Source organism: Anarrhichthys ocellatus, unplaced genomic scaffold, assembly GCF_004355925.1.
Source record: "Anarrhichthys ocellatus isolate YVR2014 unplaced genomic scaffold, GSC_Weel_1.0 scaffold2, whole genome shotgun sequence".
Taxonomy (NCBI): domain Eukaryota; kingdom Metazoa; phylum Chordata; class Actinopteri; order Perciformes; family Anarhichadidae; genus Anarrhichthys; species Anarrhichthys ocellatus.
The window spans coordinates 15,270,780-15,287,001 of record NW_022280032.1 but is presented as its reverse complement, the minus strand read 5'-3'; the positions used below and the strand labels follow the sequence as shown (position 1 = coordinate 15,287,001).

The following is a 16,222-nucleotide window of genomic DNA, read 5'->3' as shown; positions in this document are numbered from 1 at the left end:
TCCTTTCCGTTTTTTTTTTTCTCTCCCCCAAAAACAAATACCCCCCCCCCCCCCCCCCCCCCCCCCCACTGCAAGATGTCAACCTCACCTGAGAGCTGATTAGATTATTTGTCTAAAGTAAAGCCAACAGATTGCTGAAACACCTCTCAGGTTTGAGTGAAAGGAGATTAGGCTGCATAGCAGGATGTGAAATCATCGCACAACAATAGAGCAGAGAGACGGCATTGAGAGGGCTCATGACTAATAACATCATATCATAAACAGATCAGTTTGCTCTACACTGAGCTCCAAGTTCTTGTATTTGCTTGTAAAAGAACTTGCAACCAAAATAATTAGGAGTCAACGCAAAGCCAGTGTTTCACTTCAACATTTGATTTATTATCAAAACAGTATGTCTAGAACTGGACAGTCTGAGAGCACGGATCTTTAGTCCCAGTGCAGGCCGAACGGTAGACCAGAACAATGAAAAATAGAAATGCGATGTTGTAACTAATATGCAAGCCTTGTGTCTTTTGTCAGTCGAATCAGCTCTATCTGATCAGAACATTCCTCAGATGGGTAACACAGATCAGATGGCTTATTGTTGAAGTTTATGTCATATCGCTCTCTTGTAATACCTGAAACTAGACAGGAGGGAGCGCTAAAACGCTGCTGATATTTTAATGATGACGTAATAAACCCGGATACCTTCATAAACATACCGGTACTTCTCCACTTCCAGACTGACCATTTCCTCTCAAATGTCCTCTTAAGTAACAGCCGAGTTAATTAAATTAACATACAAATGGCATCGCCTACATGACTCGTATAAGACTCCAAGGCAATCCCCACTCCACCTATTACGATGCTACATCACGTTCAACCGGGACAAAAAAATGTTGAAAGGGAAGCGTATGGTAACGTCACGCCGGTTGCAAACCATTGCACCGCCGCATCCTGCCTGGGACGTGACTATCAGCATGCGCAGCGACCCACCCGGTCTCATTAACATGTGCGTACGTCACGTCTACCGAGGAGTCTGTCTTTAAATACCAGGGAGACTCCCCCTCTGCAGCACCACTTCTGCGGAAAAGCTGCATAGGACCAGATACAGCTTCGTGTTTCCACCTGACTATCTAAAGCCTAAAGGTAAGATAACCCGTCATATATATATATATATATATATATATAACCTATTACGTATTGTACACTCCGGAAACTCCTCTATTTTGAGTCGTTATCTCGTAATGACAGAAGTAGTTTTAATGGGGGTGCTGGTGCTGGTGGGGGGCTTTTCAGCAACCTGATGCGCACTGTGAGGGGACAAGCAAATAAGGGCTGTGTCGCTGGTCAATATCGATAGTGTTAGTTGGTTGTTGCGAATGAGCCTGGCGCCATCTTCAGTTTACGACGGGTTATCCTTCCGGCTACAAGTGTTACAGTTCATTTATGTAATGAATGGATTTTTTTTTTTTAATGTAATAAAACAAGAGTAGCTGAAGCAACAGGCTGTAGGCCTGCCAGGGAAATCTCCCAGCCTACTTGTTGCACTTGCATGAATGGGTTTTATAAGAATGTCGTTATAAGGACATATATACCTTCAATACATTGTTAATATTATGGGGCCCACGCGAATTAAATATAGGAAATATCCCAAAAGCCTTTTCCCTATAATATAGGTTATAATAACAACCCTAAAGGGCAGGAGGTTTGAATCTGGGTCATCAGGTGGTTTGTGTTGACCTCTGCTTGACCATGAAGACCACCATCAACACAGCAGTCAGTGGGACATTTCCTGTGCCAGTAAATACACTGCATCCATAGGCCGGCCCATTGGGAAGCAGATCTTAGTGAGAGCACTAACGCTGCAGATATCTCGTTATTACGATATAACACTGAGTTCTTTCAGCTGCTAATAATCCTTCCTGTAATCCTCATTTAGTCTGGCTACAATAGTTAATGTTTCTGGTTGGTATTGAGTGCAGTAATCCTTTACTATAAGCTAACAAAGGGTCCTCTTGTCAATCACCAAACCAGCTCACCTCAGGGTCAGCCCCTGGTATGTTGTAAGCTTACACTTCTGTGTGGTGTGAGAGATAATTGGATAAAGGGATATTGGGTATGACTGTCCCACTTACCATATCTGACTATTGTGTGCAAACACGCCGTGGAGAGGTCTTAAATATCCTCTCAAGGAAGGTGTTACAGTGTCTTCATCCCGTCATGTGCTCCACAACGTGCTCGTCTCCACATCGCAGAGAGAGAAAATCTAGTCATGCTGATGATGTAAACCCTTGAAAGTGTGAGCACACACCGACCAGGAAACCACACAGTAGTGTGTGACGTCAGCCAGAGACGGGATGCAGTATTTTCCCAGCCAGGGGGTTGCCGTGGAGACCTAGAGTGGCGCTGTGAAGCAAGAAATTCCACAAACCTTTTAAGGAAGTAAACATGAGAGAAGAGTCATGAGAACAGAACCGGAACTTAGGGTGGTCAGAGGTTGTGTTTTGGGGATTATGAGAAGGCCATACTTTCCATTTTTTTACAGAGATGAAAAGGGAAATATAAGTTTGCAGGATTAGAAAGAAGTCACGTCAAGTATGCCCTCGTGTGGGCCTATTCATAACAACGCAACACACTGTCTCATACGACATGCAGCACTACTTCACTGCCTCTCTGATTCCACTCCCCCTCCTCCTTCCCCTTTTATGCTCTATTGACCCGCTTACCTACTCTTTCCAAAATACCTCAGATGTCCACCAAGGAGAAGCTGATCAGCCATGTGATGAAGGAGGAGCCTGTCGGCAGCAGGAGCAAGGTGACGGTGGTGGGTGTCGGCATGGTGGGCATGGCCTCTGCCATGAGCGTCCTGCTCAAGGTGAGAAAAAGAGAGTTGAGGGATGTGTGTGTGTGTGTGTGTGTGTGTGGCTTACAGTATGAACGAATGGATTAATAAGGATGTGCAAAATAGTCTTTGAACTGAGAAACATTCAACCAGACTTTGATGTGTGCCGACTAGTGGAATCGGCCTCTGCAGCGCTTGGTATAATTGAAAACCTGCATGCTTACTTATTATTCAAAATGGCACAGGAAACATTGCATTTCCTTAATATTGTCCTGTTCCATTCACAACTAGCTAACCGTGCCAGCTGAGGAACAACAGAGGCAACGAGAAACCAGGTCACCGGTCTTACAGCTAACAATGCTGCTGAGCAGTCAGGGCAGCAGGCTGTTCCTCACCTTTACATCCATGTTATATACACCTAGAGATCCTAGAGTTCAGCCACTTTGAATAAGCCTCAATGTAGCTTTATCCATGTGATATAAGGTCCATCGTATAAAGTGTGTAATGAGTTGTCACAAGGTCTAATTCTATGCTTATGTTCAGGACTTGTGTGATGAGCTGGCCCTTGTTGACGTGATGGAGGAAAAGTTGAAGGGTGAGGTCATGGACCTGCAGCACGGCTCCCTCTTCCTCAAGACACACAAGATTGTAGCTGACAAAGGTGAGAATGTACAAAAATATAATTAGATTCTTGAAGAACTTGTCTTCATCGCGGTATGCCAGTTGGCTTTTACTGAAGCTATCTTTGTGTAGCTCCATCAGAACGTCTCTCCTCTTGTCTGTTTGTCAGACTACAGTGTGACAGCCAACTCCAAAGTGGTGGTGGTGACGGCCGGTGCCCGCCAGCAGGAAGGCGAGAGCCGCCTTAACCTGGTGCAGCGCAACGTCAACATCTTCAAGTTCATCATCCCAAACATCGTCAAGTACAGCCCCAACTGCATCATCATGGTGGTTTCCAACCCAGGTTAGACAGACCGTAGTGTGAATGGGTGAGGGAGGGGAGAAGGTGTGGCTTCAGATAGCGCGGATGAAATGAGCATCTCTTTTTTTTTTTTTTGTAACCCCTCCAGTGGACATCCTGACCTACGTGGCCTGGAAGCTGAGTGGTTTCCCCCGCCACCGCGTCATTGGCTCCGGCACCAACCTGGACTCCGCCCGTTTCCGCCACCTCATGGGAGAGAAGCTCAACATCCACCCTTCCAGCTGCCACGGCTGGATCGTCGGAGAGCATGGAGACTCCAGTGGTATGCAGCTCTTAACTAAAAATAAAACCTCTGCCAGCCCTTCCACTGTCCTGCTTTGTTGGTCTGCCACAAATCTTTTAATACATCAACCGCATGTTTTATGTTGAGATGATTGCCTCGGTGTGTTAGAATCTGTGGTCAGGATTAACTAATATTTCCCTGCTCGTGTGTGTCTGTCGGTCTCTCACAGTGCCTGTGTGGAGCGGTGTGAATGTTGCCGGAGTTTCTCTGCAGGGCCTCAACCCAAAGATGGGGGTCGAGGGTGACAGTGAGAACTGGAAGGCTGTGCATAAGCAGGTGGTTGATGGGTGAGTACAAATCATTTCCCAGTAAACAACCAATGAGCTCAAAGCCCTCTCTGAACTCTCCTGCAAATCACATTTTGTGTCATCATCCTGATCTGCAACGCAAACAGCCATGTGCATACGGGCCATGAGGAATTTAACCAGGGCTGTATGCCAAAGGGCAAGCAGAGGCGTGCTCACAGTATAGACCGCTGGGCTTACTGCAGCCAGTACAAAGACAATAGCTGTGCTGCTCTCTGTAACACAACACTGTACAGTTGTGCTCATGGCCTCACTTTCGCTCCCAGGTCTGCGTTAATTATAATTAACAATTTGCTATAGTATTGCTATATTTGTTACTTAGGCCCGTTGTTGTATTTCGTAATGTGAAGCTGTGTTTTATCTTCGGAAGGTGAGTGCTGCAACAGTTTGGCCTGTACACTTTGATATTGCACCATTATTTCACCGTCCGACCAACCCGACTTATCTCGCAGTAGCAAGAGGTCAACCGTGTACAGCACAATAGGTGATTTATTAAAGATGTTTGCAAAGGTTTCAGGTATAAAATAAAACAGAGAATAGAGACGGAGACAAAGGGTGAATGTACCCGATGGATGTCTCAACGGGGAACAAAGACAATCGGCAAAGGTGCACGATTCCCCATCTATATGGCCAATAGAGCAGAGGTCTTATTTTACATGGTGACATTTTTCATGTTTGACGTTTTTTTAAGTGTATGAAACCGGAAGACATCAAAGTCCGCTCACGTTATTTTAGAAAGCATACATGCATACATCAAGGTCAGCACAGCAAAGATATGAGAATGACAATCATAAACTTCCCCCACAAAGCGAACGAACATGCAAGCATCGATCAATTTGACACTTCCCTCCTGGGGATAAACAGCTGAGTTGTCAGCAGGAAAACATCTGGAAAGAAGATAGATGAGGGGTGTTAGAGGAAGATGACACGGTCCCAAATACCAAAGCAGACTAATAACTGTTTTTGTCTTCAGTCTAGGAGACATGCCGTTCTCACTTTGAATGTGTATTCCTTATTCTGTGTGTGCACTGCAGGGCCTACGAGGTTATCAGGCTGAAGGGCTACACTTCCTGGGCCATCGGTATGTCTGTGGCTGACCTGGTGGAGAGCATCATTAAGAACCTGCACAAAGTGCACCCTGTGTCCACACTGGTCCAGGTGAGAGAAGACTGGGAGCAAGAAGCCACACATTAAGCTGTTTGGCAAATCCCGCACGACGAAATTCCCCGTATTGATTAGTTTCCACGAACATACTGTACATTCTTCATATGTTGTGAAATGACGCCCCCCCCCCCTTCCTCTGACAGGGCATGCACGGAGTGAAGGACGAGGTCTTCATGAGCATCCCTTGCGTGCTGGGCAACAGCGGCCTGACGGATGTGATTCACATGACACTGAAGGCCGAAGAAGAGAAGCAGCTGGTGACCAGCGCTGAGACCCTGTGGGGCGTACAGAAGGAGCTCACCCTGTGAAGAGCGCTCCTCTGAAGCCTCCAATCCACGCTCCACACTGTGTGGTTGTCTCCCTCTTACTGTACCTCCTTTGCTCCTAACTGCAACAGTCGAATGAAACTTCTGAGTGTCTGAAAAAGGCTAAGTGTTTGTAGCTAAACTAGGGGGAGCTAGATTTTCCCTTCAGATATTCACATATCGGTGTCCTTTTCCTTTGCTGCCTCCCTCCTGTCGGCCTCCATCAGTGACTGAATCTCTGGAACCTAACTCCCACCTTCAGCCTTTGAGCTCAGCCTGCGAGCTCAGCCTGCGTTTAGATGGAATGATGTGTCTATTTGTTGTCCTGTCCACATAAGAAGGCCTTTTACAGATTGAGCATTTACATTCTACGGACTGCATGTTAACCGTGCACTGTTGCTTCTGTACACTCCATGTTGGTAGTTTATATTTATTCTGTGATTGTTGCCGGCTGTTTTTCTCCACTTGGTAATCTCTGTTTTTTTTTGTTTATTTATAGTATAATGGAGACATTCCATTCCCTATGAGGAGGCCTTCACATCCAGCTATACTCACAATGAAACAGCTGCATAACACTGGGCCAAAATCCTGTGACACCAAAGTAGCTTATCATTTGAGACAGGCTATGCTACGTTTACTGGTTGGCATTGAAGCCTTTGTAAACAAGCAAAACCACAAGTGCACTGACAGATAAACAACGTAAGGTTACATCTTAAGACTTACTATTATTTAAATCAGCTAAGAGATAACAGAGAGCCAGTGGCAAATAGTCGGCTACAATCACGGCCTAGGGTCAGGTAACGCATCGTAACACAAGGTAATAATCTTGAAGGTGTTTGTTTGTTAGCACACACTAAACACCGTCAAAGGGTTTTGTATTTATTTTACTCCAACTTACTCTGGAATAGAGTACATCAAGAGAAAAATGATGGTATTATTTATAGCTGTTAATACTGTTAAGATCTATTTATGTATTACTGTTACAACTTCAGACATGGTTTATTAATCACCGAACTCACTGAGGAACTGAACCTGTCATGGCAGCTGGAAATTGTTTTTTTTAATTTGCCGTAACATCCAATAAATCTGCCAGGATCGTGATACAAGTCTGTCCTTTGTCCTCTCCTGTTTGTCATGCAAATTAGCAAAAGGCAGTTTTTGTGTGCCTAGAGGGACGCTGACTCAGCCGCTCTCGGTGCACAGCTGTGTGTCAAACACACCAGGCAGATTAGAGGTTTTTATGCAGGAGATTAAAATACAATACCATGCGTCAATATGAGACATTGTGGCACGGTGATCATACTGGTAAATGCTGCTGCACCTGCTTACAAATGGGTATTTAAAAAAATGCTGATCATGTGTTTAATCAGTGAGAAATACTCATTACAGCTAGTTCAAACATTGAAGTCATTTCTGTGGTTTGTTCAGCAGGTGTGTGCGCGACAGAGAAAACACTATTAGATGTCACTTTTCTGTTGTTTTTCAAACAATTGTGAAAAAAATATATATATATAAAGTATATTGATCAATGAAATAATCAGAGATGAATCATTAAATCAGATTTCTTTTATTTGTACTGATTTACATAACTCTACAGATATAAAAAGAACAGGTGGTCTACGGTTGAATTTGAAACAAGAAAAACAAATAACAGCAGATATTCTATCATACAATTCAAAGTGCATTTAGTAAAAGGCTAATTTAAATGAGACATGTTTGAAAACTTTACATAAGTTAACTTTTTGATTAGTACAATATCTTATTTGTTTTTGCATCCTCCAAAGCTCTGGCTTTATTCACAACTTTTTCCTTATGTTACTGAAAACCTAACCCTCTCAGCAGGCCTGAGAATAAGTGGACAGCACAGGGAAAACAGAAAAGCAAAGGAAAAGAAAACACCTTAGAATAAAGTCTGTGAAGACTCATCCACCTTCAACAGAGACACTGTACATGATAGACTGGTTAATGCAGTCAGACCGGAGGGTGAACCTGAGCAGCTGACACACAGAACCTTTCTCAAACCCTCGGAAAGAGACACAGGGAAACCGGAAATACAAATAGTAGTGTGATCAAATGGAAAGGGGGCTCGAAATGTAGCCCATTAAAAGACCCAAAGAAGACAGTGAAGAAATACAGTTCCCCGTCGATGTTCATCATCACCTCTACTGTATGAAAAGTGATCCCTTTGACTCCATGGCTACTGAACATGAGCCAGACTTCATGCAGAATTAAATGCTGAGGCTGAACCCCATGTCCTTCCTGAAAGGTTGCCCTGGGTATTTATATCAGAGCGTAACCTTTTCATTATGAGAGCAGTGGACATATGGGGCTCTCGCTACAAAGCCCCTCTCGGCTAGCTCCGAACAATTTGTGCTTACTCGACAAATGTCTGTGAAAGCGACTGTGAACAGAATCTGTAGGCTCCCCTGCACTGCAACATATACAGGTCGACACACTGACTCACTGTATGCCAACCCACAAACACAAAATAAGCTCCCACCTCACTTATACCAACACGGCATGAGCGCTAAGCATGTTTTAGTTTCAACCGCAGTTCCTGGTTCACAATGTGGTCACAGTGGCGTTTATTTAATATTGGTGCAAAAGGGCCACGACTGACAATGATCTCAATGAAGTATTTGGTCAGATCAAAAAAACAAATGATGTCCTATGAGAACTGTGGCAACACAGGACAGCCCAGCTCTTCATGATGGTTGTGTTTCCAATCGTTCTCTGTTGTTGCTGTTCAGATTTCTGTCTCACGAGAAAAGATTGTTTTTTAGATTAAAAAGAGGAGAGCTACAAGAAGACATTAAAAGGGGGAATAAAACAGAAGAGGAAAAGGAAGCGACTTAGAGGGCGTGAAAATATGAACATTTCCTGGTAGTCAGCGTGGGTCAGTAGAGGTCACTCAGACCGGCAGTCTTGCGGGCTTTCTGCATGAGGGCACGGAGCTGGAACTGCTTCCTGGACAGAAGGCGAACATGCTGGAACAAAAGAGAATCAGAGTCATTAAGGCTAAAGCCACATAGGACTCAAGTGTGTGCTGGGCCGTGTCTCCTGAGGAGCGTCTACACAGGAGGCGTTTCAGCTGCGTCCGTCTCACTTGCGGAACAGATAAGCTTCTTTTTTTAACCAATACAACGGTCTATAGAGGCTGCATGATGCCTCGCGTTTCACTCGTGCTGCACCCGCAAAAGAACTGTGACCCAACGCATACTCTTTATGCTTCAAGTCTATTTTCTTCTGTTTTAAGCATGTTGTAACAGTGATTGTGTGTTGGGCTCTGACCTACACTCAACACTGTGTCCGAAGACCTCCTGTGTGGACCCAGATCGAGAACTGCCGCTCTGCTAACGTGCCGTTTTCACTTTGCAGGCTGATTAGACATTGTGCCGCACACATTAGTTGTAGTTGTGTTGTCACCTTAAGAAACACCTCGAGGTCTATTACGCCCCTGCGAAGGGCTTCTCCGAGGTAAAAGATAGTGTCCTCAATAGCGTTTTCTTCAGCATACAGGTTCAGGATCTGTTTGTACAGCGGGGCTGTGGGCACGATGACGTCGTCGATGTCGTTGTTCTCCGACTGGTTCTCCATCTTCTCCAAGGCCTCACTCAGCTCCTCGTCCTTTCTCTTCAGCAGCTCGATGTTCATGTCAACCTCAGACTAGTAGAAACATAATGATTACAAACATATCTTTTTTTTTTTAATCATAGACCAAATAGCGGGACAGTAGAGGACTGGAAAAAATACAAATATAACATTAAAAAGAGGTGCAAGAAGAGGACTTCTCACCACTTCCTGGTCCAGTCTTGAGACCATCTCCTCCAGTTTCTGATGTCCTTTCTTCAGATCCTCCTCTGTTCGCTTCAGGGCATCTAGCTCCGCCTGAGCTCTATCCATCTCCTCTTTCATCCTCCAGCGAAGCTTGTCACTCACAGCGGATATCAGAGATGCACGGATGGTGTCCTCGCCGATGGTGCCGTCTCTGTTCGGGCCTTCAGAGGAAGACGTTAAGGAGTGACGTTAGACAGTGAACAGGCAAGACAGATTATAAACACTTAAAAAAAAAAAAAAAGAAACATCCTACCCTGAGCAAGGTGGGAGGGATTAACCGATCATCTTGATGAGATGACTTCAATTTAGAATACAAATAAATGTATATCCTTTTTTGTTATCCAAATAGAGGAATTCTGTGTTCTCACCATAGAAACAAATTGGACTACAACGATGCTCAAACAGGAAAAACAAAGTAATCAGAGAAAGGGATCCTCATGTAGCAATTGTTTAAGGTGGAGTTGTTATCCTACTTTAAGTATTTCCGTTAACTTATCACCAGTCAGTAATTAGCCAACATTCGATGCTCATTCATTGAGGTTATGTGTCATCAGAATGCCCTGGCAAAGGAGGTAGTTATGAAAACTGAAGTAGGATACTTATGACACATTTGAACAACTTTATTCTCAGTTACTGGAAAACCCCTTTATAAACTCTAACAATACAATCCAATAGAACATCCCAGCAGTAACACTGCCTTGTGTAAACTGTATGGCTGTAGTTTATGGTCCTGTTTTATTGTAGAGTAACATCCACAGGGTTATATTAGGGACGGGCATTTCAAGCGAGAATACTATTCAACATACTTTTTAAAGACAAGACGAAAAGTCGCATTAACTATTCCATTATTTATAATTGACTATTCTGAAAATCATGACCCATCCCTAATTTATATATACATTTGATATTATATTCTGTCATATGTATTATATTAAAGCTCTGTTTAACAAAGATCTTCGGGCGTGCTTGGACTGAACAAACTGGGATGTTGTCAGGACTGCTACCAACAGTCTGGATGAGTACACAGTACACAGAGGCTGTCACGTAATACATCAACTTGTGTGCTCCAACAGGCACCAGGGTGAGTTAAACCAGTGACAAACCCTGGTTCACAGCTGAACTCAGACAGCTAGCAGAAGGAACAGGCATTTAGGAGTCCGGACAAAGGACGTGTTTAAAGGGTCAAAATGCAGGTTTAGCAAGTCGGTGAGAGACGCTAAATCACAGTTCACTGAGAAACTGCAACACCAGCTGGAGAGGTCTCAGACCACCAACTACAAGCCCAAAGCCCCCCCACTCCATGAATTACCTCTGCCGGGCAAACGAGCTGAACCAGCTTTACTGACGCTTTGAAAGACAATGGGAGAGTCCTGACACCATCCCCCATGATCCCATTCACCAGCTCCAGACCAACAGGTCCCCTTCCCCCAGCTCCTCAGGGACCCCTGCCCCCTAACCCGGGATAAAGCCCAGGACCCCCACTGACTCAGACACTACATCCCCAGGACAATTTCTTACTTTTGCACATCTTTTCTCTTTTACTATACACGTGACACTTTATAATATACTTTGTTTTAACCATATTTTATTGTAAATTTTCATATTTTCTACATTATTACACTGTTTTACTGTTGCACCAATCATGTAGCCAAATTCCTTGTATGTGTAATATACTGTGTAATATACTGAATACCAGGTTATGTAAGAGTAAATGCACTGATGGATGTCTTCAGAGTGAAGACCACCTTATGTGTAGTCTGGAGTCAGCACTACAAATGTCAGAGTTGATTCAGCCTGGAGATCTGAGCAGTCTACAGGCGAACCCATTTCTTCTCCTTTACTAAATATGGTGCACAGCTCCTCCTGCATGCTGGTCCTTGACCAGCATTTCAGTGCAGTGCTGTTAACTCATGTTGGGGCAGCAGATGGGTCCCCTGATCATAGCTCAGTCTTTGTGTGGAGTTACTGTTGCCAGCCTAAATATAAAACTGTGTCTGAGGTGTAGGGTGTGATGGCTAGAGGCTGTGCCTTTCCCCATCAGATCCATCCTACCCTTTGGCCTTTAATGCTCCCCACTCTGGTTACACTAACGACCTTTCACTGGTGGCTCAGCGTGCCACCAAAGTCAACCAGAGGGCGAGAGAGTTAGAGTCAAAATGTCAAGCGTCTAAGGGCCATAGAAAGGAGAACATGTATTGTTTTATCAGGGGTGAGTTAAGTATTGAATCACTGTGTCGTAATACTAACACAAAAAGGGAAACGTAAACAGAAGAGTGCAGAAAACAACAGTTTCTGAGTGGACATATTCATCTGTAACTTGCTGTGCTTGTGCAGTTTGTAAAAAAAACATTTGAAACATGTGCTGATTTTGAACTTAAAACTTTTAACCATGACAAAGAAATACAGCACCCCGGATACTAAATGTGATACATACCCACTGTGGAAACTGGAGTCTGGGTGGGGTAGTGTGCAGGTCCAGCAGTGGCTGGGTAAGAGTTGCCCGCTGGGTATTGGTATCCCGGATAGCCTCTGCAAATAGTTTAATGATCCAAAAACAGTCAATTGTTTATATTTTAACTTTCAGCTCTAAATGTAACTGAACCACGAATAAGAGTGCTTCTGTTTGATATGCTGCTCAAGAAACCATGAAAAAACAAACATACCAGGACAGGTATGTTTGGTAGTGCAGCATGCACGAGTTATCTGGAGGAGAGGTGTGAGAACTGCTCGGCAAATATCTTACCCTGGGCTAGGATTTGGGCCGTAGGGTGAGACTGCAGGCATGCCAGGCATATAGGAAGCTGAGGTACAGAGATGGTGAAACAATTACATCTGAGGACATACGGGTGAACATATTATTTAACTCTTTCACTCTCTCAAAGATTTTCTCCATGGTGTGTGCTGGAGTGGTATCTGAGCTCCATCTAGTGCTTAAGGAAATAAATGCATCACTCAAACCATAATGCAATATTAAGGCATGAGCACTAATAATGCATGAGCATTAGCAATAATAGGAATCATCTTCAATATATTGTCTCCACAGCCACGGTATAAAAATGCTACGTTTCCTGACATAATACGAAGCCCACACATCGTAGGTTTTTACAGTGGGAAGCTACTACATAGTGATCCAATCATTTATCGGGATATACTACACACAGTTTCTTACGTGCACCTCGCTAAATCTAAAGCAATCTTACCCTCACAAAGGTTTACATTTTATTTTTCCTGGTTGATTTAGAATTTGTATTTGAGTAAACAATGGATAGGGTGCTTAAAGTTTAGCAGTCTGGAGTCTTTTTGTTTATTCATGAGCTTCAAGTTTTTATAATTGTGTGCAAAGCTCCATTTTTTTGTGTGATACAATGGAGAAAAACTGAATTACAGCATTTTTTCCAGGAATGTTGCCAGTTCATTATACTGCAAAAATATAAATATTGCAATAATTTCATCAGTGGACCATAAACTCAATCACCATTGTGTTACCTCATTTGGCGATAGATTGTGAAAATCTTCGAGATTGCCACTTTAAACTGTTTAAGAAAGGTGAATATTCAACTCTTTGGATATTTTGGAAGCTGTAGTTTGTGGTGCTTATGAATTGTATTGCTTACTGAGAGGTGTTTTTGATATTTAGACTACCATCATTAATCTAAATGGGTGGCCCAACATATCAGAAACACCTTTCAGTGTACTTAGACGTGTTAGGTATGTTTTCATACAAAGTGATATGGTGCTAATAGAAGTATTTATAGTCTTTGGGTCACCCTGTTCTTCGGACACTATTAAACAATGCTTTGCTGCAACCCAATAACAATGGGTGTCACTCACGGTTAGGGGGTCCGGCTGCTTGGAACGCTTGATAGGGGGCTTGTGTGGTGGGGCGAGAAAACACAGGAGGCTCCTCTCCAAAAACCACAGTCATTACCTGAATCAGACCATACAGGTCTGACTGAGGCTGTAAGACATACAAAGAAGTTTTCATTGAGAAAGACAACAAATGCTAAATGCTACTTTGAATGATCAACAGGAAAACCACAAATAATATCTAGAGTCACAGGTACATTCACGGCGCAAATAATTGTACCATCCAGCGCTTTCTGACTGGTAGACAAATACAAAATATTCCAGTTTAACTTACTATTATAATACAACTAGTGTTGTATGTTAGAGCCAGATTTAAAACGTGTCACTGCTGCAGTGACGCTTCAAATCCTCTATAACAGCATTACCCAAATAATAGACATGTAGAGCTTTTATAATATTTATTTTTCTATGTTTGCCTTTCTTTGCCTAAACAGTCTGTAATTACAACTAGTGACTTAAGACCTCACACTTACATGCTTCCACTCATGTAGATAAGGCAGGTAGATCTTGCCATTGGCATCGATGTGCTTGCCAGTTTTGATCATCATGGCACTGGTCGGTTTGACAAAACATATGGGAGGGTTGTAGGGATACGTGTCCAGCATCCACAGACACACTGGTATGTTGTAGATATTGCCTACAGGAAACATAAACTATGTTATAATATGATTACATCATATTTTTTTAAGTCTCAACATCATCATCATCACTCTACGCTTGAATAACTTTGTTATTTTGAGGCAAACTTCTGTATTCTGTTTTCAGGTGCAATTTGGACCTCTACATGAAGCAAACAAGAATTACTATGTACTGTATATAAAAACTAATTTAAATTGTACAGGCTAAAAATCTAATGGAACCATGTCTTGGTATCAAGTAAGATAACAATGTATGTTCGTAATCCCAAACCCAAAATTGGCTTGATGCTCACTATAAGATGTAACAAAATACAAGTGGCAATTTTTTTGCAGAGACACAAGCATGTCTTTAAACTGTATGTGTTTTGGTTGAGGTGGATTCTCGCCATAGCTGACACAATTAGGCATTTTCCACTTGCTCTACTTGAACCTAGAGACGACAGGTTTGCAAGATAAATAAAGCGAGCTACAGTGAAAGAGTAGGTGAGTGAAGAAGCAAAACTAAACAGAAACTGACAGTTTCTATGCCCCAGTCTTTCAGCTTCTACTAAGAAACACAAGTAATATGTCTTTATGTTCATTATTTTGATAGAGAAACAGTTTCTTTTAGAAAGCAAGGTGAACATTCTTCACCTCTGTAGCTCACTGGGACAGTTCCTGTCAGGCTCATCAGGTCTCTTGTGGAGCCGTCATTAAACACTGAAATGGAAGAAGATCTCATGTCAACACGCAAAACAATTTGGATATTTACCGTAAATTAATCACACAATATATAACTGAGACTTGACAGTTAAAAAACAGGAGATCAGTATCGATTTACCATAAGCATCCATGACTGGCTTCAAGTCCTTGTACTGGATGATGACATTGGTTATCTCACGAACAGTAAGATCCCTGTATTTGTATTGCTGGACAATGACAACAAAAGATGAAAAAGTAATGTATGTTAGCATATTGAACGTTAAGACACTCAGGTAATACATTTGGACAGAGCTGACAACTAATAAGCCTAATGGCTGAATGACCCAGAAACTATTCATTTAAGAAACACAACATAAATCATTAATAGTATAATAGTTAAAATACTCAATGAAGTTTAGATTATTACAGTTATTTATAAGGGACCATATTCAACAACATGTAACTAGTACAACACAAGTGGTATTTGTTGTGGTAAATCGGTACATCATTCTGGATCGTTATTGTAAAAGAAACAACTATTTGATTAACTTATATGGATACAAACTATGAATGGTGGTTTAAACATATGTTTATAGTTCACAGCTAATGTTTTAGTGATGTTAGCTAGCTTAGCTGGCTATGCTAGATGGTAAAAACGTAACAGCTAACGTTAGGTTAACACATATTTGTACGAGGGATCTCAGTTAAATGCATTAACACATTTAACAGAACCATATGTTTAACGTACTAAAGTTAAAGAGAATACAGGCATTATTAAGCATTAACCATTTCAGGAAATGTTAGTCTGCTGACGTTAACCGATTGTGTCATGTTTGGTATCGGTAACATTAGCTAGCTAACGTGCTACTGTTGGCCACCGTCACACTTACCTTCAGCATTTTCTTCAGGACAGCTTCGTTGACAACTGCCATGGTTTGTATGTTTTTGTTTTTGTTTTCACCGTTCTTATCAATGAGTTAACCTAAATGAGTGAACGGCTGACTTATAACCCAGCTACACTGACAGCTAACACAAGCTAATGCTGGCTAGCAGGACTTCACTGAATGCTAGGCTACAGTTAGCCCAGCCTCGGGCCCCACTACAATGATTTGGTGTCTATATGGAGCCCTCCAGTCCAACACGAGTAATAACTCTGTTGTCAACGCGCCAAAATTCAATACAAAAAAGAACACAAAAACAACTAGTTAATAGTTCCTGAAAAGGGCCGAAAAACAAATATCCGATGGTCAACAAAAGGAATTTCCGGTATTCCACCTGACTGCTTCCGGTATGCATGTGACGCTAGCAGGAGACGAGCAGGCGTGGTCAGGTGAGT

The 16,222-nt window shown here is 42.6% G+C and overlaps 2 protein-coding genes across 2 annotated transcripts; one reads left to right on the top strand and one right to left on the bottom strand.

Moving 5' to 3' along the window:
- Window positions 1–1,003: 1,003 nt before the first annotated feature.
- Window positions 1,004–6,973, top strand: ldha (lactate dehydrogenase A4). The gene is made up of 8 exons (XM_031858332.1): window positions 1,004–1,128; window positions 2,732–2,857; window positions 3,368–3,485; window positions 3,615–3,788; window positions 3,895–4,068; window positions 4,259–4,376; window positions 5,429–5,552; window positions 5,702–6,973. The coding sequence occupies exons 2-8, from the start codon at window positions 2,732–2,734 to the stop codon at window positions 5,864–5,866; spliced, it is 999 nt and encodes a 332-aa protein (XP_031714192.1). The 5' UTR covers window positions 1,004–1,128; the 3' UTR covers window positions 5,867–6,973.
- Window positions 6,974–7,745: 772 nt separating this feature from the next.
- Window positions 7,746–16,195, bottom strand: tsg101a (tumor susceptibility 101a). The gene is made up of 10 exons (XM_031858318.1): window positions 15,777–16,195; window positions 15,026–15,113; window positions 14,839–14,904; window positions 14,041–14,204; window positions 13,532–13,658; window positions 12,444–12,501; window positions 12,135–12,229; window positions 9,659–9,861; window positions 9,290–9,529; window positions 7,746–8,850 (listed from the first exon to the last, which is right to left on the bottom strand). The coding sequence occupies exons 1-10, from the start codon at window positions 15,816–15,818 to the stop codon at window positions 8,761–8,763; spliced, it is 1,173 nt and encodes a 390-aa protein (XP_031714178.1). The 5' UTR covers window positions 15,819–16,195; the 3' UTR covers window positions 7,746–8,760.
- Window positions 16,196–16,222: the final 27 nt, after the last annotated feature.